This window comes from Globicephala melas, chromosome 12 (genome assembly GCF_963455315.2).
Source record: "Globicephala melas chromosome 12, mGloMel1.2, whole genome shotgun sequence".
Taxonomy (NCBI): Eukaryota; Metazoa; Chordata; class Mammalia; order Artiodactyla; family Delphinidae; genus Globicephala; species Globicephala melas.
In genome coordinates, this window is record NC_083325.1 from 10,745,027 (window position 1) to 10,769,943 (window position 24,917).

Below are 24,917 nucleotides of genomic sequence, written 5' to 3' on the forward strand. Positions count from 1 at the left end.
TATTGATTGATCATTATCAGTATGGGCAGTTCAGTATGCTGCCAATTGAATGTGAGGGGAACCTTGCCAATATTAGACATTTTTTAAGAACAGTTAGTGGATTGGAAATGAAAGAAGAACTGAAGAGAGAATTTACATGTGGAAAAGATATTTAAAAATATATGCTAGTAAGGAAATCCATCAAATCAAGCCTCATCTTAGTTCTGGAACTTTTGCTCGATGTCTTGAGATGGACCAGCCCAAATGAATGCTTAAATCAACATCACAGCATTAATGGCAAACTCCTGCAGCATTGCCCATTGGATCTAATAGCAAAGATCGCGGTCCTGTGCAGAGACTCGGGAAGGAAAAGAACTGTCACGAACAATTTATAATGCTCCAGGATGGCTGCATTTGGGATTGGTTCTTTAGCAAGTGTGACTGCAATTTATTTCAAACTGGTGAGTAAAAATGACCACAGTTGGATACCACCAAAGACAAAGTCATTCTCCTGCCTCCATAGTGTAAATGGAGAGAATGAAATATGAAGAAAACCAAGACCGGTTGGAGATTCTGAGGGATTTACTTAGTCCTGATGGTTAAGGTTTGGCTCCAGCAGAGCAAGTGGTTTAAGGGAAGGAGGGGGTTGTTGGAATGAGGTGGGCTGGGATGACTGTCAGCAAGGTTACCTGGGCACTGGGACGTGTTGGTGTCAGGTGCTCTCTTGTGACAAGGCTGGTGGTACAAAAGAGGGGTGGGCTGGCGATAAAGATTGGACCACCCAGGGTCCCGGGGCTCCCTCCAGCTTAACAATGAAGGGCACTGAGGGCTGGGGACAAGAGGTCCATGTGAAGAATATGAAGATCTGGTTTCTGGCCCTTTTTCTACCACTTACTAGGTGACCCTGGTTGGACAAGTCTTTTGACCTCCCTGAGCCTAGACTTTTCCATCTGTGACACGGGGTCAGCACTCCCTGCCCTGCTCAGCTCCTCCTGGAGGACTGTTGTGGGGATCTGCGGGACAGAGGGCCCAGGGGCCCTCCAAAAAAGCCCGCGAATATCCACTACAGTTGTTTTTTATTATTTGCTGGGAACGAACCCTCCCGTGTGAGCGGATACTGGAGCCAGGCAGTGGTACGTGCTCCAGCCTTGGAGGAGTATTTTAGGAAATAATCAATACAAGATGCACTGGGTTTGAGCCACGATAAGAGTCATAAATGTTGACAGTCTGCTGCTTGATAAAATTAATAATGCTTGAGAGAAACATTGTAAAAACCTATGGGAGGGAAAGCAGAGTGTGTCTGGGGAGAGAGTCTAAGCCAGTATGGAAACTGTCCTCCAAGGAAGGTCGGCCCCTCCTCCTGCTGGTGGGGAGGTTTACACGCACATACGCACACGTACACACAGGCATACACGCTCCACACACATATGCACTCGTGCACATGGGTAACAAGCACCAGCTTTGTTGGCTGCATCTTAGAAGAGACTGGTGAATGAGAAAGGCTAGCATTAATTCCAACAACAGATAATTGGAATTACCTTTGGAAGAAATGCCACCTGCCTCTGAAATTCTAAAATAAAACAGCGACAGTGTTCTTGCCCTGTCCCACTTCTCGCTGGTGGAGAAGAGCGTGCTTGTGTAGCTTTGGGATTCGAGGCTGCTGTGCACAGCAAGGGAGAAGAGGGTAACAAAGGGGGACCGGACCTCATGGTTTTTAATCAAAGCCCTGAGATGCTCTGTGGTTAGAAAGGAAAGGGAAGAATACTGCTTTTCCTGTGTCCAGAATGTTCCCAAATCTTCCAAATCCTCTGTCTGGGAAGATTGTCCAAGGCGTCAAGATTGTCACCTGGACTTGTGCCAGCTGCTTGCTGTTGGTGGGAGCGTCGGTGCAGAGATGCTGCAGGTCTGAGTTGCTGTGTAGAACCGTGGTAGTGGTGAGGGGGCCCAGGGACAAACTTGGTTAAGTCCATGTGAGGCCAAAGGGGAGTCTGCCAGGGGCTGGCCTCCATGCACATGCAGTCGACTTCCTGTCGTGTGAGAGTCTTTACTTCGTCTGTGGTCAGAGACCAGACGACCCCATTAAAAAAGGATGCTCACTACCATATATAAAAGAGATAAACAACAAGGTTCTACCGTACAGCACAGGGAACTTATTCAATATCTTGCAATAAACTATAATGGAAAAGAATCTGAAAAGAAAAAAAAATATATGTAAAACTGAATAACTTTGCTGTACACCTGAAACTAACACAATATTGTAAATCAACCAGACTTCAATAAAAGTTTTTTAAAAAAGGATGAAAACACTGGCTACTGTTCAGTAGAGTGGTGGAATTATTCTTAATTTAAAAATTGCTTTGGCTGTGTTGAATTTTTTATTCTAAAAGTAACATCTGTTTATTATTTTAAAAAATGTTAATTTAAACGGTCAGATAAAACCGTAAGGAAATCTTGACATTGGGTCTGTCACGTTTTCAGGCAGAGAAAACAACGAATTTTGTCAGTCGGAGCCTGGTCATAGGAGAAGTCCTCTCATAGCAGACATGGCCCCAGGAGTAAAGGTGAGAGACACTGGGCAGCCTGCCCTTCATGAACTGATGGGGTTTTTTTGTTTTGTTTTGGTTTTTTGTGGTACGCGGGCCTCTCACTGTTGTGGCCTCTCCCGTTGTGGAGCACAGGCTCCAGATGCACAGGCTCAGCGGCCATGGCTCACGGGCCCAGCCGCTCCGCGGCATGTGGGATCTTCCCGGACCGGGGCACGAACCCGCGTCCCCTGCATCGGCAGGCGGACTCTCAACCACTGCGCCACCAGGGAAGCCCAGTCGTGCCCATTTTCAACTGCATACAGCCCCTACCCTATTCCTGTCCTTCGGCAACCACTAGTCTATTCTCCATCTGCATGGTTTTGCCATCTCTAGAACGGTATATAAATGGAAGTTCATTAATTTTTGACTACAGAAAGATATTCCTTTGGGTGAATGTGCCACAGCACTTGGAATTCTTAGACTTCTCCATTTTTGCTGATCAAATGGGTATAAAATGGCATCGCACTGTGGGCTTGCTTTGCATGTACCAGCTCACCAAGGATGGTAAACAGAATAGCTTGAAAGGTGTGACTGCCGTGGCCCCTTCCTGTGCCCTGAGCCTCCCAGCAGGCATGCGGCCCTGCATGTGCCCTCTTCTCCCTCCCTGGACACCACTGCATCACCAAATCAGTCCCCACCTGTAAATATCCAGTCCTGATGTCCCCAAAGGGGAGAAATTATAATTAGAAAATGATGAATGAATGATCAGACAAGAAAGCAAGTCAATCATTGATGAGTCCAAGATGGAAACTTTCTGTTCTGCAATGTAGACATTTAAAAATGGGTAGGAATTAAAAACGAAGAAATCTGTGAGCACCAGCTGGGGTGAGGGCGCCCACCATTAGGTCCTTTGGGGAAAACTGGCTTCCCTATGAATTCATCCAGACAGGGTCTCTTCTCTCTGGGATGGGTTGGCTGTGGCTTCCAGAGAGAAGAAAGTCAGCTGAGATGCAGCAAATAGATCCTCCTCTCAGAAATCCTAGAGGATCCTGGTTCAGACTCATGATCCTCCGTTGGTGCTTTTACCATATGCCCACACCTGCCTTCTCTTTAGCAAGCCTCCGGTGGGCCATGACCATGGGGAAGTCTTCATAAGGTGTTGCAGCTCTCTGGGTGGGGAGCCCTCTCCTCTGCACCTCCAGGGTCTTGCACTGAGCCTGGTGCACAGAGTTGCATAGGGAATGTTTGAGCAAATGAGGGAGGGGCAGCTTGTAGTTTCAAGCAGGACTTAAGAAACATTTCAACCCATTGCAATATGTGGACCTTATTTAGATCCTGGTTCAAACAACAGACTGTAAAGAAAAACTAGACGTCAGTTGGGGAAATTTGAAATTGGATATTTGGCAGTATTAAAGAATTATTATTATATTTGAGGTGGAATAATGGTTGTAGGGTCATGCTTTTAAAAAGAGTCTTTAGGGCTTCCCTGGTGGTGCAGTGGTTAAGAATCCACCTGCCAATGCAAGGGACACGGGTTCAAGCCCTGGTCCAGGAAGATCCCACATGCCGCAGAGCAACTAAGCCCGTGAGTCACAACTACTGAGCCTGGGTGCCACAACTACTGAAGCCTGCGTGCCTACAGCCCGTGTTTTGCAACAAGAGAAGCCACTGCAATGAGAAGCCCGCGCACCGCAATGAAGAGTAGCCCCCGCTCTCTGCAACCAGAGGAAGCCCGCGCACAGCAACAAAGACCCAATGCAGCAAAAAATAAATAAATAAAATAAATTTTTTAAAAAAAGAGTCTTTATTTTTTACAGATGCATAGGAAATACTACGTATGGATGAAATGACAGGATGTCTGGGATACACTTCGAGATCATCTGGGGTATAGAATGGGAGAGTGAATTGGGGGAAAGATTAATAAAATGGATCATGAGCTGGGCATCACTGAGTTTATGATACTCTTCTATTTTGTTTGAAATTTTCCACAATAAAAAGCTTTTTAAGAAAGTTTTACTCCTGAGTATCCTAGAAGGAAATTTGAATAGATTTAAAGGACTGGATCTTTAAAAATGCTTCTCTGATCACATCAATCTCAGCTGAAAACCCCTTCCTGTTAGCTTTAGAGAAACCCTCCAACCCTTGACATGTCTCACAGGTTCTCGTGGGGTATGGCCCTACACTCATGTCTCCAGACACCTTCTGTGCCACGTAGTCCTACCTGGGAGATCTGCTGTCTTGGCCTTCTTTCAGTCCCTTGTTTCCATATTTGGACCACTCATGCTATCATCCTAGAACGATCTTTTCCCCTCCTTCACCTGCCTGACACCTGCTCATTCTTCAAGTCCCAGTTCAAGTGTCCTTCCTTCAGGTAAACCTCCCTCAAGCCTGCAGTTTAAATCCCACGTACATGTTGTCATCTGTCTTTGTGCCTTGCAGTATTCTGTCATGGCATTTACCCATTTTTTTTCTTATGATCACGTTTTTTTTTGGAGGGGTTTAAGATTAATTTTTATTGGAGTATAGTTGCTTTACAATGTTGTGTTAGCTTCTATTGCACAGCAAAATGCAAGGATTCTGCAGTATATGCAAATCAAGCAATGTGATACACATGATACACAATTAACAAATTGAAGAATAAAAACCATATGATCATTTCAATAGAGGCAGAAAAAGCTTTCGGCAAAATTCAACACCCATTTATGATAAAAACTCTCCAGAAAGTGGGCATAGAGGGAACCTACCTCAACATAATAAAGGCCATACATATATGACAAACCCACAGCAAACATTATTCTCAATGGTGAAAAACTGAAAGCATTTGCTCTAAGATCAGGAACAAGACAAGGGTGTCCACTCTCGCTGCTATTATTGAACATAGTTTTGGAAGTCGTAGGCACGGCAGTCAGAGAAGAAAAAGAAATAAAAGGAATCCAAATTGGAAAAGAAGAAGTAAAACTGTCACTGTTTGCAGATGACATGATACTATACGTAGAGAATCCTAAAGATGCCACCATAAAGCTATTAGAGCTAATTAATGAATTTAGTAAAGTTGCAGGGTACAAAATTAATAAACAGAAATCTCTTGCACTGCTATACACTAACAATGAAAGATCAGAAAGAGAAATTAAGGAAACAATCCCATTTACCATTGCAACAAAAAGAATAAAATACCTAGGAATAAACCTACCTAAGGAGGCAAAAGACCTGTATGCAGAAAACTATAAGACACTGATGAAAGAAATCAGAGACGACACAAACAGATGGAGAGATATACCATGTTCTTGTATTGGAAGAATCAATATTGTGAAAACAACTATACTACCCAAAGCAATCTACATATTCAGTGCAATCCCTATCAAATTACCAATGGCATTTTTCACAGAACTAGAACAAAAAATTTTACAATTTGTATGGAAACACAAAATGACCCTGAATAGCCAAAGCAATCTTGAGAAAGAAAAATGGAGCTGGAGGAATCAGGCTCCCTGACTTCAGACTATACTACAAAGCTACAATGTTCAAGACAGTATGGTACTGGCACAAAAACAGAAATATAGATCAATGGAACAGGATAGAAAGCCTAGAGATAAACCCACGCACCTGTAGTCACCTAATCTGTGACAAAAGGAGCCCAGAATATACAATGGAGCAAAGACAGCCTCTTCAATAAGTGGTGCTGGGAAAACTGGACAAGTACATGTAAAAGAATGAAATTAGAACACTCCCTAACACCATACACAAAAATAAACTCAAAATGGATTAAAGACCTAAATGTAAGGCCAGACACTATAAAATTCTTAGAAGAAAACATAGGCAGCACACTCTCTGATGTAAATCGCAGCAAGATCTTTTTTTAAAAAATTAATTTATTTTTGGCTGCGTTGGGTCCTCGTTGCTTTGCGTGGGCTTTCTTTAGTTGCAGCAAGCGGGGGCTACTCTTTGTTGCGGTGTGCGGACTTCTCATTGCAGTGGCTTTTCTTGTTGTGGAGCACGGGCTCTAGGTACGTGGACTTCAGTAGTTGTGGAACGCAGGCTCAGTAGTTGTGGTGCGCCAGCTCTAGAGTGCATGCTCAGTAGTTGTGGCGCACGGGCTTAGTTGCTCCGTGGCATGTGGGATCTTCCCTGACCAGGGCTTGAACCTGTGTCCCTTGCATTGGCAGGCGGATTCTTAACCACTGCACCACCAGGGAAGCCTGCAAGATCTTTTTTGACCCACCTCCTAATGAAAATAAAAACAAAAATAAACAAATGGGACCTAATGAAACTTAAAAGCTTTTGCACAGGAAAGGAAATCATAAACAAGATGAAAAGACAACCCTCAGAACGGGAGAAAATATTTGCAAACGAAGGAACTGACAAAAGATTAATCTCTAAAATATACAAGCAGCTTATGCAGCTCAATATCAAAAAAAAAAAAAAACCCAATCAAAAAATGGTCAGAAGACCTAAATAGACATTTCTGCAAAGAAGACTTACAGATGGCCAACAAACACATGAAAAGATGCTCAACATCACTAATTATTAGAGAGATGCAAATCAAAACTACAATGAGGTATCACCTCACACGGGTCAGAATGGCCATCATCAAAAATCTACAAACAATAAATGCTGGAGAGGGTTTGGAGAAAAGGGAACCTTCTTACACTGTGGGTGGGAATGTAAATTGATATAGCTGCTATGGAAAATAGTGTGGAGGTTCCTTAAAAAACTATAAGTAGAGATACCATATGATACAGCAATCCCACTACTGGGCATATACCCAGAGAAAACTGTAATTCAAAAAGACACATGCACCCCAATATTCATAGCAGCACTATTTACAATAGCTAGGACATGGAAGCAGCCTAATGTCCATCAGCAGAGGAATGGATGAAGAAGATATGGTACATATATACAGTGTACCCATTTTGGATTGATGTATTTATTCACAGGTCTGTTGTTTGTCTCTTAGCACCACTAGAGGGCAAACTCCTTGAAGACTGTCTCTGTCTACAGTCTTGGTATGTAGGAGGGGTCAGTACATGAATATTAAATGAATGCATAAAATCAAAACTCTATGGCAGTTACTGAAAAGGTTAAATTTAGAATTACCATATGATCCAGGAGTTCCACTCCTAGGTATATACCCCAAAGAATTAAAACAGGGACTCAAATAGATACCTGTATACCAACGTTCGTGGCAGCGTTATTCACAGTAGCTGATAGGTGGAAAGAAACAAGTGTCCGTCGACAAATGAATGGATAAACAAAATATTGTATATACAAGTGTCTGTCAACAAATGGATGGATAAACAAAATATCATGGATATTTTGGTACCAGGTACCATGGAATATTATTCAGCCATAAAAAGGCACGAAGTTCTGGTACATGTTACAACATGAGTCTTGAAAACATGATGCTAAGTGAAATAAACCAGACCCATAAGGACAAATACTGTATGATTCCACCTATGTGAAATTTTGAGAATAGGCAAATATATAGAGATAGAAAGTAAATTACAGGTTCCCAGAGGCTGGGGGAAGAGGAGAATTGGGGCAGTTATTGGTTAATGGGCACAGCTTGTTGGGGGGTGATGAAAAAGTTTTATAAGTAGTGGTGATGTTTGCACAACACTGTTAATGTAGTTCATACCGCTGAACTGTACGTGTAACAATGGCTAAAATGGCAAACTTTATAGGTATTGTTATAGGTATTGTATCACAATAAAAAAATCTTGGAACACTTAACAAAAATGATGATTCACCCCTTTTGCTTTCCCACACATCATTCATTGCAGGTGAATTTTTTTCTTGTGCTTGGACACCCTAGACAGTTAGCGGAACGTGTAGGTTGTGCCTCTGGTCCAGCCCAGGAGGCCGTGGCTGCCTTTCCTGTTGGTGCTGGAGGGAGACTTTCAGGGAGGGGACACAGTGCCTCAGGAGCAGGTTGGTGAGCCCTGGGTTGGTCACAACTTCCCCGGATCTCAGTGCCAGCCCAAGGCCCCTGCTGGCCTTCCTGGTCACCTGAGCTAGCCATCAACCTGAGCATCAATTCGTCAGCGTCATCTTCACCCCGCAGGCCGGGGCGCCTTCTCTCACCCGCCGGGTCCGTGTCATCCAGAGGCTCCAGGCATCCCTAAGTGCTTTGGACAAACACAGCTGAGCTCACGCAGCCAAGTGCCGGCTGAGCCAGGGGCTGCTTGGAGAGTGACTCACAGTGAGGAGGTGGGAAAAGGACAGAGGTGCCAGGGAGACTTTCTCTCCTGAGGGCTTTGAATCCCCACTCTAGCTTGGGAGCCGGCCCAAGGTCTCCCGCCAAGCAGGCTGATGCAATCTGGACGGACTCTACAGCCCAAAGAAACATGACCTGCTTCCTTTTCTTCTTCCCCATGACGGCTAGCTTTTTGCCTTATATGAATCATCTCATTCTGTCTTAGTTTGCTTGGGCTGCCATGATAAAGTGCTACAGATCTGCTGGTTTAAACAACAGAAATGAGTTTTCTCACAGTTCTGGAGGCTGGGAAGTCCAAGATCTAGCTGTCAGCTGGTTCAGTTCCTGGTGAGGGCCCTCCTTCTGGCTTGTAGTCTGATCATCACCCACCGGCTCACCGTGGCGGCCACTTGCTGGGCACCTTTGGTCTGCCTGCTGGGCTGGGCTCCATGCCCCTTACAGGAGGCACCTGCTCAAAGTGTACATTGGGCCAAGGAGTCGTCTGCTTAGAGCCCTCCAGGGGCTCCCCCATTTGGTCAGATTCCCTGCTCTTCGGAGCATGTGGCTTTGGCAACACACTGGTTAGCACGTGGGGGAAGAGGCCCACGTTTGGACAGACTGTGGGAGTCAGGGTCCCGCAGGCACTGCCTCGGTTAACTCCTGTAGTTTTCCACAAACCTCTGGGTTTCACTCACCCAGCCCGGTGCTCCTACTAATAGCATTTAGTGAATGGAGTCTTTCAAAAGGTCGCTGAAACACTCATTGTTTTCCCCTTTCCAAAGAGAAGGAAAAAAATGTCAAACCTAGGAAAACTATACTGTAAAGAACGTTTTAGCCACCAGCCAAAGAGATTTAAGGCTGGAAAATTCAACCTGTTTTAGTTTTAGAAAAATATTTTTCTTTAACTTGATTTCCAAGAGGGTTTAGGGGAAAAAAAATTTACCATCTGGATGGATTCCATTTTCCTGGGTTGGAATTAGTTATGCAATTTGCAGGGTCGGCAGTGATTCCGAAGAGCAGGGCTCTAAGAAATCAGGGCGTTAAGCATCTTCCGAGGATACTTGACGATTCTCCAAATGAAAAGCGCCTCCTGTGTGAGATGTGATTAGTGAAGTTCGTCCGTCGCGATGTCAAAGCGTTTCACCGGGTCAAGTGGTTCAGTCTGAGTTGATGGGGCAGCCTTTCCGGAAGTTAGCGTCAGGCTGATGACACACGTGTAATGCAGGGACTGGTCCTCACCAGAGGCTGATGACAGTTGTCAGACAGGAGCATGTGAAGATGCCATTTCTGCCACTTCCCTGCAAGGTCTTCCTTGGGGGTCACTGTGTCCACTGGGGCTCATGCCATTGCAGTGATCCCAGAAAAAGGCACCTATTGGCTGCTATACTCGCAGGGTTCAGGGTGTAGCTGGCTTCAGGGGTGGGTGTGTGGGACCTGGTCTCTCTCATCTCTCGGTTTCACCTCACCTTCATCCCCACATGTTGGCTTCCTTCACCAGCTCTCGTGATGGCAAGAGGAGCCCTGGCCTCCATACTTCCAGGTTCCGTTGCTTCCAAAAAGAGTTTCTCTTCACCAGTAGCTGACTCGTGTGTCCCAGCGGCAGCTCTGATCGAACCCATCCAGATCACAGGTCCATCCCGAAGCATCCCCGTTGGCCATGATGTTATGCAGATCGGCCAGCCCTGGGTCCTGGGTCCCAGGCTCATCCTAAAGCTGGGTTGGAGGTTGACATTAGCCACGAACCACTTGGACTGATTCTGGGAGAAGAGGGCTCCCCAGAGGGAAACTGGGGCTGTGTTTCTAGGAGTGGGGACATGCTGACCGGCAGGCACAGCAAATGTCTGTACACCTGAGCTCTTCCGTCTTTGCAGTCAGTCCCCTGCTTCCTTCAAACGGCCCTGCTCAAGCCACCCTTCCTTCTCTTCTGAATCCTCGCAGCAACCGTATGAAGGGCTATTAGGTGTCAGGCAGCTTGGTTGTGAACCCCAGCCCTGCACGCTTTCTCAGCTGCAGCCGTGGGCAGGTCACTTTCCTCTCCTGAACCTCAGTGTCCCCATCTGTCACATGAGAGGGACGGTGTTTTCTTCCCAGGGGGGTCACGAGGATCGGTGAGTATGTGGAGCTCAGAGTCTGGAAGGCGGGAGGGCTCAGGAAGTGGAGGCTCGTCGTTCAGTGCATTTGCCCGATGGGAAAACTATGTCCTTGTGTCATTGTCCAAGGCCCCACAGCCAGCTAGTAGCTGAGCTGGGATTTGAGCCCGGCCTGTCTCATCCCGAGCCAAGTGTCTGCTCGTTCTGCAGCCTGGCCTCTCCCGTCGACCTTCCTGTTTGGGGAGGGTTTCTCCTGGTACAGCTCACCTCTGCAGGCACCTGGGGTCGGTGCACAAACGCTGTTGCACATCTTCAGTGTACGAGGCACTAAGCTAGACCCTGAGCAGACAAGGCAGAACGAACATTCAGAGAAGTCATTTGATGGGGTGAACCGGGCAGCCCCGAGGATGGAGGATGGATGCTTTGTGCTGTAGGGGTGACCTCTCCGAGAGAGGAAACCGCGAGCTGTGTCTGCCCAGAGGAACTGGGGCTGGACAGGCAGTGAGGGGAAGGATGTGGATGCCTTGCCGCTTTAGTGGGGCCTATGGAAAGCTGGATGAGCTGATCGGTGTTCCTTGAATGGAGTTGGCCCAGTGGGTTTGGTCATCATTAAATTGTTGACTCTTGCTGACAGTGGCCTGTAATCTCCTGGTTTCCAGTGTGGAATAATTTGCTGGCTATTTGGTGGTACCATCAGGAAGCTCGGAAGCCCAGCACGTGTAGCTAAATGGCTTCAGCCACTCCAGGCATGGCACGTACCTCCATGGATATCATCTATGGAGAGCCTTAAAAATTCACAGTAGTTAGGGGTGTGTGTGTGTGTGTGTGTGTGTTTGCAGAAAAAGAAAATAAAACAGAGAATTAGTGTCAGCCAGAACTTTGTTTGAAATGAGAATTTAAGACTACTTTTAAAAATTGCACTGAGTCTGTCATATTGTTATCACATTAGCTGTCACCAGACTGAATTTGTATAATTATCTCCAACTCACCACTCCCTTTCTCGCCAACATTCTTAATGATCTGAGAGGTAGGCAATTAGAGCAGCTGTCTGACTAGCTGATTCCCTTCTAACACCCGGTAAACTCCAGGAGCAGAAATACACGGGGATGTTTGCAATGACCGAGAGGGGCCACAGGAGCAACGTGAGAGGGATCCGGACAGAAGCCACCTTTGACCTCTCTGCACAGGTGAGCATTCTGCCCGGGGTTCTGGCGGTTCTGGGCAGCGGACCTGTACACAGCGGACCCTCCTTTCTCCCGAGTCCCCCTTCCCCCCTGCTGTGTGTGCTCTCAGGCGAGAGGGTGCTCAGATTCAGAAGAAACGGACATAGGCTCAGCCTTCCTGAGTCTAACACCAGCCAGTACTTAAAAAACACCTGCTGTGGGGCGGGCACTGCTCCAAGCCCATTATGTACACTCATTAACTTAATGCTTTGGAAAAACTCGGTGAGAACAGGACCTAATCCATTCTGTGGTCCTTCCTAACAGTAGCAGGTAAATGGGTGGAAGAGCGGTCTCTGTTGGCGTGTTCCATCGCACCGTGTGTGATGTGTGTGGCAGGAGGGCACTGTGTGTGCTGGGGCCTCCTTCTGGGAGCCAGGTCCTCGGTGCTGGCATGATGCAATGTCTGTACCTGTGAGCTGCATACAAATCCACATGGCAACCGAAATAAAATTTCACAACACTGGGACTTCCCTGGTGGCGCAATGGTTAAGAATCTGCCTGCCAATGCAGGGGACACGGGATCGAGCCCTGGTCAGGGAAGATCCCACATGCCACGGAGTAACTAAGCCCGTGCACCACGACTACTGAGCCTGCGCTCTAGAGCCCACGAGCCACAACTACTGAGCCCATGTGCCACAACTACTGAAGCCTGCGTGCCTAGAGCCTGTGCTCCACAACAAGAGCAGCCACTGCAGTGAGAAGCCCGCGCACCACAACGAAGAGTAGTCCCCGCTCACCGCAACTAGAGAAAGCCCGCGTGTAGCAACAAAGACCTGATGCAGCCAAAAATAATAAATTAATTAATTAATTAAAAAAAACAACAACACTAAAATTTCACAAAACAACCTGACTTTATTATATGGGATGAACTCCAAAATGTAGGTAAGACCCTCTAACTTGACGTCTCTCCACAAATGGGTCACAGCAAAAACCCTGCTCTGTAAATCCCACCCCCGTCCCCATCTCTTTAGCTCCTACTCTCAACACCCTGGTGGGTGTTGCCTCATACATGTGCGTGTGGTGACTCAGTCTTCATTTTTTTTTTTTTTTTGCCCTACGCGGGCCTCTCACTGTTGTAGCCTCTCCCATTGCGGAGCACAGGCTCCGGACGCGCAGGCTCAGCGACCATGGCTCATGGGCCCAGCTGCTCCACGGCATGTGGGATCTTCCCGGACCGGGGCACGAACCCGTGTCCCCTGCATCGGCAGGCGGACCCTCAACCACTGTGCCACCAGGGAAGCCCTCAGTCTTCATTTTGGCTGAGGTTGTCCTTTGCTTTTTTGTTGTTGTTGTTTTTTTTTCTATTTTCTTCCCTCATTTTAAAAAAGTTTTTTTTGTTGTAGTATAGTTGCTTTACAATGTTGCATTAGTTTCTACTGTACAGCAAAGTGAATCAGCTATACGTATACGTATACCCCCTCTTTTTTGGATTTCCTTCCCGTTGAGGTCACCACAGAGCATTGAGCCGAGTTCCCTGTGCTATACAGTAGGTTCTCATTAGTTATCTATTTTATACATAGTATCAATAGTGTATATATTTCAATTCCAATCTCCCAATTCATCCCACCTCCCCCCTTTCCCCTTGGTATCTATACACTTGTTCTCTATGTCTCTGTCTTGATTTCTGCTTTGTAAATAAGATCGCCTGTACCAGTTTTTTTCAGATTCCACATATTTGGAATCTGGAGTTTTGTTCCCAGGATTTTTCTGACCCAAGAATGCTAGTTGGAGGTGGTCAGCACTTAGAGTGACAGATGCAGGTGAGGGTTTTGTTGGAGGATGTCCTGTCTTTCCTCTGTCCTGAAGCTAGTTCTTTACAGCAGCCAGTGATGTCCAAGGTCATAGTAAGAAGCAGAATAAGGACTGCCACTTTTTGAATGCTCCCTCTGTGCCAGGTCTGTGTCAGACTCTCTCTGTATAGTATAGTATACCACACTCCGTCACAACAACAATCCCATGAATGTGGTAATAGGCCACTTCTGTGCGTTGAGCACGTGTGTTAAGTGCCAGGCTAAGCACTCTGCATGCAACATTGTGTTAAATGTTCTATAATGTTATAGGAAGATATCCTTGTCCCCATTTTACAGATGGAGAAACTGAGACTCACAGAGGTTAGGAAACCGACTTATGGCTATGCAGTTAACGAGAGAATCTCAGGTTCAAGGGGGATTGTCCTTAACAACTTAGCTTTCCTGATGGGACACTGACCAAACATCTTTGGGGTTTTGGCTGCCCCATTTTTTCTCCTGCAACCATGGTATTGAGGTCACCTTGCTGTCATCAAAGGGAAAAAAATCCCACTCACAATTCTTATTTATTTGTTTCTTCTTACAATTATTATTATTATCTTTTGCACAGAAATCATTTCCCTGTGTTAACAGCATAATGATGTAGCTACCTGCTGCGCTATAGCAGCTGCCACTCTCGGCAGGGGAGTTGCAAAGTTGAAATCGTAATGATGAGAAGATGCTGGTGAACGTGCTGCTTCCTGAGGGAGGGAAGAAGCCCATCGTAAGCTCAGGCCACTGAGGGTTGGCTTGGCAGGGAATGGCTTTCTCCTTCATTGGTTTCTGTGTTTCCCCCTTCATTTCCCTTTTTAAATGTTAGAGCATATCAAATGAGCCCTCTCTCCCTCCAGGGCAGTTTCAGTCTCTTACATTTTTTGGTTGGGCATTCCTGTGGGTTGGTTGTTTTATTTTTATTTTTGGATGATGGATTGAGTAGCGGCATGGAGAGTTTCAAGGTAAGAGAGAGTTTTATTTTTACAGTTTAGGCAAAATCGCAAAAATAAATGAGGCTAAGAGCTCTCTGGCCAAGGCCGTCTCTTTTAGTGCTTGCAGGACTGACCGTTTTGTTGGCCTTCAACAGTTAATTATAATAGGAACCGACACACATGGCGTGCATTATTTAGATCCAGCTTTTAAAAAAATTTTATGGGAGTATAGTTGATTTACAATGTTGTGCTAGTTTCAGGTGTACAGCAAAGTGAATCAGTTATACATATACGTATGTCCACTCTTTTTTTTTTTAGATTCTTCTTCTATATAGGCCATTACAGAGTATTGCACAGGAGTTCCCTGTGCAATACGGCAGGTTCTTATTGGTTATCTATTTTATATATAGTAGTGTGTGTGGGACTGACATAGATCCAGCTTTAATGCCAGAGTTTTGGCTAAGGCAGACTTTCCAAATCAAGTATTTTTGCCAGAAGTGACAAATTTCCCTTCCCAGAGTAGATCAGATGCTGATGGGAACAGATGGCCTTCTGTCCTCTCCCTGCCCCACCAGAGCTTTTCTGCCAGGCCAGCCTTTCTCTGCTACTTCCCTTCCCACCCTAAGGTGTTAGCATCCCCTTACCACATGAGTTTTGTTGTTTGTTCCTGCACCCACCAGAGTCACAATAACTCCTTTCTTTAAGAAGTCCTGGCTGGCCTGATAAGGGCAGCAGCCTCCAGAGACTTAAAAAGAGCTTGTCCATTTATGTTTCTGAAAAGCCCTCGCCTGTGTTAAAAGTTTCTCTGTGCACATATGTGTCAGGGAATGTTTCCTTGGGCTCCAAGACTGTATTTCTTGGCCAGAGGGAAAGTGCAGTCTGTATACTTAAAAATCTGAAATCTGAGATGATCTTTAGATGATCAATAGCTTGTCGGTTTGGTTCGGCCACATCTTCCATATTGTCAGCTTTGATTAAATTTGCTGCTCTGCCTTTTCACCATTCCACCCTCCCTCCCCGGCTCCCCACCCACCCGGGGCTCTCCGACCTGTCCCAGGTACCTGGTATCCAGAACTGGCAGTTACGGTCCATCTCTCCTTAACACGAGGTTGAAGGGTATCCCAGGTGGTAAGCAGAAGGAGGGAGGACCCAGAAGTGAATGGGGGCATTTCCATGGTGATCCTGTTCTAGCTCCTGGAGAGAAAGAAAAAGAAGGCAGAGTTTTGAGCAGAGTGAAAACAAAAAAATACATTTTTTCCCTCTGCTTATTCCTGACCAGTACTAACTTCGGACTGTTTTGAGCTGGAATCCTTGGTCATATCATGGAGACGAGCTAGATGGCATGTTCTAAGATTCTTTCCCTAATAAGATAGAGAATTGTTGACAAATGCTTTTTGGTTTAAGGGCTTATCCATATGAGCTTTTTTTGCGGTACCCGGGCCTCTCACTGCTGTGGCCTCTCCCGTGGCGGAGCAGAGGCTCCGGACGTGCAGGCTCAGCGGCCATGGCTCACGGGCCCAGCCGCTCCACGGCATGTGGGATCTTCCCGGACCGGGGCACAAAACCGTGTCCCCTGCATCGGCAGGCGGACTCTCAACCACTGCGCCACCAGGGAAGCCCCATATGAGCTTTTGAGGAAACCTTTCATTATTATATTCATTGATGAGGAAAATGGAGAGGCAGGTTCTGAAACAATCATCCCAAGGCTTAAATGAGGTATTTCTTTTTATAAAAATCAGAATTGTCTGGGCTGAAATTCTAATCAATGGTAGGAATGGGTCACGGTTGCCTAGTAGTCTTGTTTGCGTCCCGGTGTACACATTTAACCTTTGGTTAGTTAGTGGCCATTTAAACAACAGACCCATACCTTAAAGGCAAGAATGTTCAAGACCCAGGCAACAGTGGAGGTCATGAGGAACCAAGCGATTGGTCCAGAAGGGGCAATGCCCAGTAGACAAAATGAAATATATAGACATGGACTCATCTAACTAGGGGCCCTAGATCACTGGATGTTCCATCCTTTCTTGTCAATCTCGAAGGTGGAGTGTTTGGGGGCAGGGGGCGTGTGCAGAGCTGAATACATATCAGCAGGGCTTTTAGGGGTTTGGTGCTGATTATTTAGAAGTCAGAAACTCAGTGTGGAGTAGTCTAGAGAGAAAGAAGCACAATGAAGAAAGCCTTTATACATTAAAGCCATAGGCTCAGACAAATAGTACACATGCCCGTGCAACATTACAAAGAAGAGAGACCCGGAAGAAGTGAATGGACAACTTTCATCCATCGAAAAGTGGCAACGTATTTTCCTGATTGTAATATTCATTGACAAAGCACTTTAATTTCCAGTCGTTTTCAGAGTTAAGGTGTAGGTGAACAGTGCACGCTGCAGTGATAGCATGGTGGTGTTGAGCTCACGAGGTTGAATTAGGCGACTCTGGGTCGTCTGCTCCTTTTCTGTGAAATCACCCGAGTGGGTACAGGTACACAGTATGGGTCTGCTTCATAGTGTTCATTGCACTGAACCCAGGAGTTGAAATGAGCCATAAGAAAGAAAACTCTGTTGCTTTGGTTTCTGTTCAGGAGTTTGTAATCGACACACCATGCGAAAATGCTGAGAAGATGTACATTGGAAACGCCATGTACGGGAATTATGCAGCAGTCTTTGCCCAGCTCATCATAAACGGAAGATCTCAAGGTTTGTTACCGACACAGAAACCTAGGCTATTTCCCTTTACTAGTACTATTCTCCCGTGAGTACTTTACACAGAAAACCCATCTCAGAGGGCTGTTTCTACCTTGTAAAAAAATTCAGCACTAACATTAACATTATCTCCTAAATATACATGATGAGACGATTTATCATTACATTCAACATTAGACACTATAATAGGCAGTGCACAGTCATAGAACAAAATGAATTTCAAGATCAACATAATTGTACAGTGTCCCAGGAAATGAGCAAAGCTTTGATCATATCTTTAGAGACCTTAGTGTCTCTTCACCTTCCTTAGGGCCCCACTGTTTCATCGTTCCTGTCCGCGATGAAAATGGAAGCATGTACCCAGGAGTGACAGCTATTGATATGATGTATAAAGAAGGTGAGTCCCCAGGTGACCCCTCTCCCACCCTTCTTTGCACTTCCTGCCTGTTCCCTGCCCCACCCAGTGAGAATCTAACCTAACTCACGAAAGCAGTGAAGGCAGAGCAGACTCTGGTTTTGAAGCCTGGTTAGTCTTCTGTGTATGGCAGTTAGAGAAGGTTGCAGACTGCCATTTATGAACACGCATTGGTCCCATTTCTCCCAGCCTCTCGTGTTTACTAGTCCTGAGGCAACCCTGTCCCCAGCTGTTTCGTCTCCTCTCTCCTTCTTGGACTTGTGGGCCCTCAGAGGGCAGGTTGAGGTTCTCTCTTTCATGGCCCAGAGCCACCAGCCTCAGTGGGTCCTAAGGATTGCCTCTGTGGACTGGTTTGCTAGGGCTGTGGTACTCACACTGAGTGGCTTAAACAACAGGAATGTATCGACTCACAATTGTGGAGGCTACGAGCCCGAGGTCAAGGTGTCAAGGGAGTTTGTTCTGAGGGCTGGGATGGGGAGGGTATTCCCCAGACCTCTCTCCTTGGCTTGTACGTGGCCATCTTCATGTTCACATGGCATGCTCCCTGTGTACCTGTCTGTGTCCAATTTCCTCTTTTTTATAAGGACACCGGTCATTTGAATGAGGGCCCACAAATGCCCTCATTTTAACTTGATCGCCTCTGTACAGACCCTTTCTCCAAATAAGGTTACATTCACGGGTACTAGGGGTGAAGATTGCAACATATGAATCTTGGGGGAGACACAATGCAACCCAGAATGCTTGGTGAGAGCAGGCCATGCCTGTGGGCTCCACTGGTTATCCCCAGCCAAGTGAAGCCAAAAACGCCGGTGGGGGGAGAAGGGAAAAAAGAGAGAAGAAAGAGCAGAAGAGAAGGGGGAGGAGACGATCCTTTGGAGGATGGGGCTAAGCTCACCCTGGCCCCGTAGGGATACTGAGCACCGCGTGCCTGCAGGAATGGGCTGCAAGTGCTTTAGGTGACTGAGGCCCTGATCCCTTGAAAACACCTGGCGTGTCAAGTGCTGTTGAGGGTAGAGGGCTCACGCAGCCCTCGTGAAGTGGCGCCAGGCATTCATGGCACTGGCAAACCCAGAAAGTCTGAGCTGGTCTCCTTGTAAGCTCGTAAGTACCACTGTGACCTTGTCCAGGGGTGATGTTCTAAATAAGACCTGCGCTAGAAAAAGATCTTTTCTCCCAGAGTAAGTCTCCCTAAGTGTGAGATGAACAAAAAATAGACCCCAGATGCCGACAGGTGTCCTGAGGAAATGGGTCTGGCAGATTTCAAGAAACTTCTTGGGAGGCGGTCGCCCTACCCACCCACTGCTGTCTCTCTGGCCGCTTCCCAATGTCTTCTAGGCATTTGCTGTCACAAATTCACCCCGTGTTCTGGGGAGGAAGCACCGAGAAGGGGGAGGAATTTGAGTTCTGCGTCACTGGGGGGCGTAAGGGGCTTTCCTCCTCCTCTGTGTTCAGTCTGATGTTCTTTCAGTTGCCTAGAATTCTCCCTTTTCTAGTCACAGCAACTGCTCAGGTGGGAAGCTGTGTCCCCGCCAGACCCCACCCCCCAGCTGGCCTCAGAGCAGGTGGGCTGCACAGAGGGTCTAGCATTTTCTCCTCTATTCTTGGTAGGGAGGAGGGGGCTGGAGAAGCAGGTACCACTCTTCATGGAAACAAGCAAACAGCATCCCCACCCCAAATAAGAAAGCAGCAACAATTCTGGAAGTGAGATAAAGGGCTTTGCGTTTTAGCAGCGACAGACCTGGGAAGTGGCCCGGACAGTATTTCTGATGCACATAAACTTGGCCCCCTACAGCTCCATTTCCCGTCTGCTCTCTCTAGGTCTGCATGGTGTTGATACCGGGATTCTGAGATTTGACAAGGTTCGGATACCAAGGGAGAAGCTGCTGGATAAGTGAGTAGTTGTCTCCTTAACTCGGACCTGCTGTGCGTGGGAGCCCTTTGCCCTCCTTCCCAGGCCTGGTTCCTGGGTCTCATGGGCTGTACATCCAGAGTGTCTTCTCATAACCTCTCCTACAATTTTACTGACAATTAATTGAGAAATGTAGATAAGCAAATCAAAAAAAATTAAAATTATCCCAAATGCTATCACCCAGACACAATGTTTGTTATACTTTCATATATAACACTTTAGACTTTTCTCTGTGAGGTTATATCTAATGAGAGAGAGAGATGTTTGATTTTCACTGAATGAGGTCCACTTAGAAATTCTATTTTTTATAACTTGTAATTTCTGTTTAACATTATATGTCCAGTGTTTCTGTGCAACAGTAAATACACATAGGCATTATCACTTTTATTTTTATTTATTTTATTTTTGGCTGTGTAAGGTCTTTGTTGCTGTGCACAGGCTTTCTCTAGTTAGGGCGAGTGGGGGCTACTCTTCATTGCGGTGCGCGGGCTTCTCATCGTGGTGGCTTTTCTTGTTGCGGAGCATGGGCTCTAGGCACGCAGGCTTCAGTAGTTGTGGCACACGGGCTCAGTAGTTGTGGCTCGCGGGCTCTAGAGTGCGGGCTCAGTAGTTGTGGTACACGGGCTTTGTTGCTCCACGGCATGCGGGATCTTCCCGGACCAGGGATAGAACCCATGACCCCTTCATTGGCAGGTGGATTCTTAAACACTGCGCCACCAGGAAGCCCCTATCATTTTTAATATTGCCATAATAGACTGTTAAATGATCTATAAGTTATGTATGAATCCCTTAGTGTTGGTATTTAGATTATTTCCTTAAAAAAATTTTTTTTTTGGTTATCATAAAATAATTGGTGTTATTGCCTCCTTTGTGGAAGACAGGAGATAAGGTACCATCCTTCTGCTTCAGAGGCTGTTCCAACCAGTACTGATTGGATAATATCAGAGGTGCTTAGTGTCATTTCCCAGCATCACTCAGTGAGGTCAGATGGGTGAAAGAACGAGATGAAGTTTGCTTCTACAAGTGCATTCCAGGGATGGAGCCCCACGGTTCACTATGCTCTTTGCAGAGGCTAAGAAACACCAATTAACTTTACTTTTCTTGGCAGCATTTCATGTATCCAATAAAAATCCTGAACTACAGTGATATTTAAATTTGTGAAGAAGCAAGCCATCAGACTTGCTGCTTGCTTTCCTATAGATTTTCCTTTAACACTTCACTCCTTTTTACTTTTTATTTTTAATTAATTTTTATTGGAATATAGTTGATTTACAGCGTTGTGTTAGTTTCAGGTGTACAGCAAAGTGAATCAGTTATACATATACATATATCCACTCTTTTAGATTCTGTTCCCATATAGATCATTACAGAGTATTGAGTAGAGTTCTCTGCGCTATACAGTAGGTTCTTATTAGTTATCTACTTTATATATAGTAGTGTGTATATGTCACTCCCAGTCTCCCAGTTTATCCCTCTCCTCCCTTTCACCCCTGATGACCATAAGTTTGTTTTCTACATCTGTGACTCTATTTCTGTTTTGTAGATAGGTTCATTTGTATCATTTTTTAAGATTCCACATATAAGTGATATCATGTGTTATTTGTCTTTGTCTGACTTCACTTAGTATGGCAATCTCTAGGTCCATCCATGTTGCTGCAAATGGCATTATTTCGTTCTTTTTTTATGGCCGAGTAATATTCCATTGCATATATGTACCACATCTTCTTTATCCATTCCTCTGTTGATGGGCATTTAGGTTGCTTCCATGTCCTGGCTACTGTAAATAGTGCTGCAATGAACACTGGGGTAACTTTACTCCTTTTTACTGCCTGCAAGTTCTTGCCAGTAAATAAACGTCACAGATGCCAAAAGTTTAAGGAAGATATGGTGGAAACAAACTTAAAATGGACCAAATTCTGGTTGACATTTTTCCCTCTGGGAATTGGTAAGAAATGAAATGGAAACAACAAAAGCATCTTTGTAGTTGTCCTGGTGGGTGATGAAGGCCCCAGGCCTCCTCAGGAATGACCAGTGCCCATGCCAGCAAATCATAGGACCACCAGCCTTCCCCAGAGGTGCCTGTACCTCTCCTGGTGACTAATCAGCATCACTCCACTCCTGGAGATGGGGAGAGGGAAGGAAAGCCCAGATTTGGAGCTCTCCATTTTCCACCCATACTAACAGGATCTTAGTGGACTGGACAGTCCTCGGCCAGAACCTGGACCCACGGGCTTCGCATTCATCCAATGCACTAGGGATTAGAAAGTCAGACTCAACCAGAAAGAAGAATGATAGGGAGCTACACGGTCTGTAGAAAATATGAGAATATATAGAATATTCTTTGGTAAGCAAGATTTGATTTAAAAGCCATTCCATAGGTATTTAAGCTGCCCCCCAAATACTACAGCAGAGGCAACACACTTTGAGGGTGTTGGTTTATCATTTGATCAGAAAGGGGTCTGTAAGCAGATGTACAGATTCAATGAAATTCCTGTCAAAATCCCAGCTGCCTTTTTTTTTTTTTGAAAAAACTGAGAAACTGGTTCTAAAATTCATATGGAAATGCAAGAGACTCAGACTACCCAAAACAATCTTGATAAAGGAGAACGAAGTAGGAGGACTCACATCCCTGATTTGAAAAATTACTACAAATCTACAGTTATCAAGATAGTGTGGAATTGACATAAGGCTAGATGTATGGACAATGGAATAGATAGAGGATCTAGAGATAAATCCTTGCACTTATGGTCAATTGATACTCAACAAGGGTGACAGGATAATTTAATGGGGAAAAATGGTCTTCTCAACAAATGGTGCTGGCACAACGGATATCATAAGCATGAAGTTAGACCTTTACCTCATATGATATACAAAAATTAACACAAGATGGATCACAGATCTAAATGGTAAGAGCTAAAAGTATAAAAAAAAGTATAAAAGAAAACATAGGTGCTGGGACTTCCCTGGTGGTCCAGTGGTTAAGACTCCACACTCCCAATGCAGGGGGCCCAGGTTCGATCCCTGGTCAGGGAACTAGATCTCTCATGCCTCAACTAAGAGTCCACACGCCGCAACTAAGACCCAGGCAGCCAAATAAATAAATATTAAAAAAAAGAAGGCATAGGTATAAATCTTTGTGACCTTGTTTAGGCAGTGATTTCTTAGGTGTGACACCAAAAGCACAAGGAACCAAAGAAAAAATAGATAAATTGGACGTCATCAAAATTAAAAAACTTGTGCAGCAAAGGACACTATGAAGAAAGTGAAAAGACAATCCACAGAGTGGGAGAAAATATTTGCAAATCTTATATATCATAAGAACCTAGTATCCAGACTGTAAAAGGAACTATATTACAGCTCAACAGTAAGAAGACACATGACCCAATTAAAAATGGGCAAAAATATGAATAGACACTTATCCAAAGAAGATATTGAAATGGCTAATAAGCACATCAACATCACTGTCGTTAAGGAAATGCCAATGAAAACCACAGTGAAGTACCACTTTGCGCTCCCTTCATGGCTGTAGTAAAAGAAACAGATGATAACGAGTGTTGGTGAGGGTGAGGAGAAACTGGAGCCCTCATCCATTGCTGGGGGGGATGTAAACTGGTGTGGTCAACCTGGAGAAGAATTTGGCCATTCTTCAAAAGTTGAACGTCTTCATAGGACCTAGCAATTCTACTCCTCGGTCTTTACGAAGACGTTGTCTACAAGAGAATTGAAAATATATATCCACACAAAAACTTGTGTACAAATGTTCATAACAGTTATTCATAAGAGCCAAAAAAAGTGGAAACAGCACAAATATCCATCAACTGATGAATGGATAAACAACATAAGGTATATCCGTACAATGGAACATCATTTGGCCATAAAAAGAAATGAAGTACCGATACATGTTACAACATGCGTGAACCTTGAAAACAGTGTGTCAAGTGAAAGAAGCCAGACACAAAGGCCACACACTGTATGCTACTACTTATGAGAAATGTCCAGAAGAGACAAATCCATAGAGTTAGAAAGTAGATTAATGGTTGCCGGGCTCTGGAGGGTAGCGGGTATGGGACAGGACTGCTAATGGTATGGGGTTTCTTTTTGGGGTGATGAAATGCTTTGAAATTGGATAGTGGTCATGGTTGTACAACTTCGTGAATATACTAAAAACCGTTGAACTGTACACTTTAAAAAGGTGAAGTTTATGGTAAATGATTTGTATCTCAACAACAAAAAAGTAGATTAGGGGCTTCCCTGGTGGTGCAGTGGTTGAGCGTCCGCCTGCCGATGCAGGGGACGCGGGTTCGTGCCCCGGTCCGGGAAGATCCCACGTGCCGCAGAGCGGCTGGGCCCGTGAGCCATGGCCACTGAGCCTGCGCATCCGGAGCCTGTGCTCCGCAATGGGAGAGGCCACAACAGTGAGAGGCCCGCGTAACACACACACACACACACACACACACACACACACACACACACACACACGCACGCACACACACACACACACACACACACACAAAACGTGGATTGATGTGCAGTCTTTACAGCCAGGCTCTGGTGTTGGTTTGATGATGGCAGTCCTCATGCCTCTCTTTGTCAGAGTCCACTGTTGAGTTGCAGGGTAGTAGTGGCGGGAAATCTGCTCTTACTTTCCATGAGTTGAGCCTTTCTCAGCATCTCCTGGGGAGGCACTTGTCCTGCTCCCCACACTGCTGCCTTGTGAGGGAGGATCCAGGATGGGGAACCCTGTGTGTGCTCGTGGGAGCCACCTGAACTCATTTCTAGGCACCATGTTCTTCTCTTACATGAACCCCATCTCTCTTTTCCACCTGCCTCTCCCCCACTGCAGGTTTGGTTCTGTGGCTCCAGATGGGCAGTACCACTCCCCCATTAAGAACAAGAGTGCAAGATTCAATGCCATGTTGGCGGTGCTGACCCCTTCGAGACTGTCTGTGACTTTCCAAGCTACAGGCTCTATGAAGGTAACTGACTCTGATGTTAATTTCCCTTGCTATTTATTCTCTGCCTGTCCCGGGGTGGGTAACAATGTCAGGAGTTGAGCTGCCTGAGCCACGGTTGGTGTAAGGTGGCCTGGGTTGCTGGTTAGATGCTAGCGAGTGCCAGTTGGCGCTGCACAGAGGACCTTTCTGCAGCCTTCTTACCATGGGGTCCCATCCC

General features: G+C 45.7%; 1 protein-coding gene across 1 annotated transcript in view; it reads left to right on the forward strand.

The window, feature by feature from the left end:
• The window catches only part of ACOXL (acyl-CoA oxidase like), a 380,307-nt gene that overhangs the window by 50,753 nt on the left and 304,637 nt on the right, over positions 1–24,917 (forward strand). The window contains exons 3-8 of the mRNA XM_070046830.1: positions 2,458–2,540; positions 11,876–11,974; positions 17,301–17,415; positions 17,732–17,818; positions 19,655–19,727; positions 24,589–24,721. Coding sequence (XP_069902931.1) covers positions 2,458–2,540; positions 11,876–11,974; positions 17,301–17,415; positions 17,732–17,818; positions 19,655–19,727; positions 24,589–24,721 — 590 coding nt within the window. The remainder of the gene's footprint in view (positions 1–2,457; positions 2,541–11,875; positions 11,975–17,300; positions 17,416–17,731; positions 17,819–19,654; positions 19,728–24,588; positions 24,722–24,917) is intronic.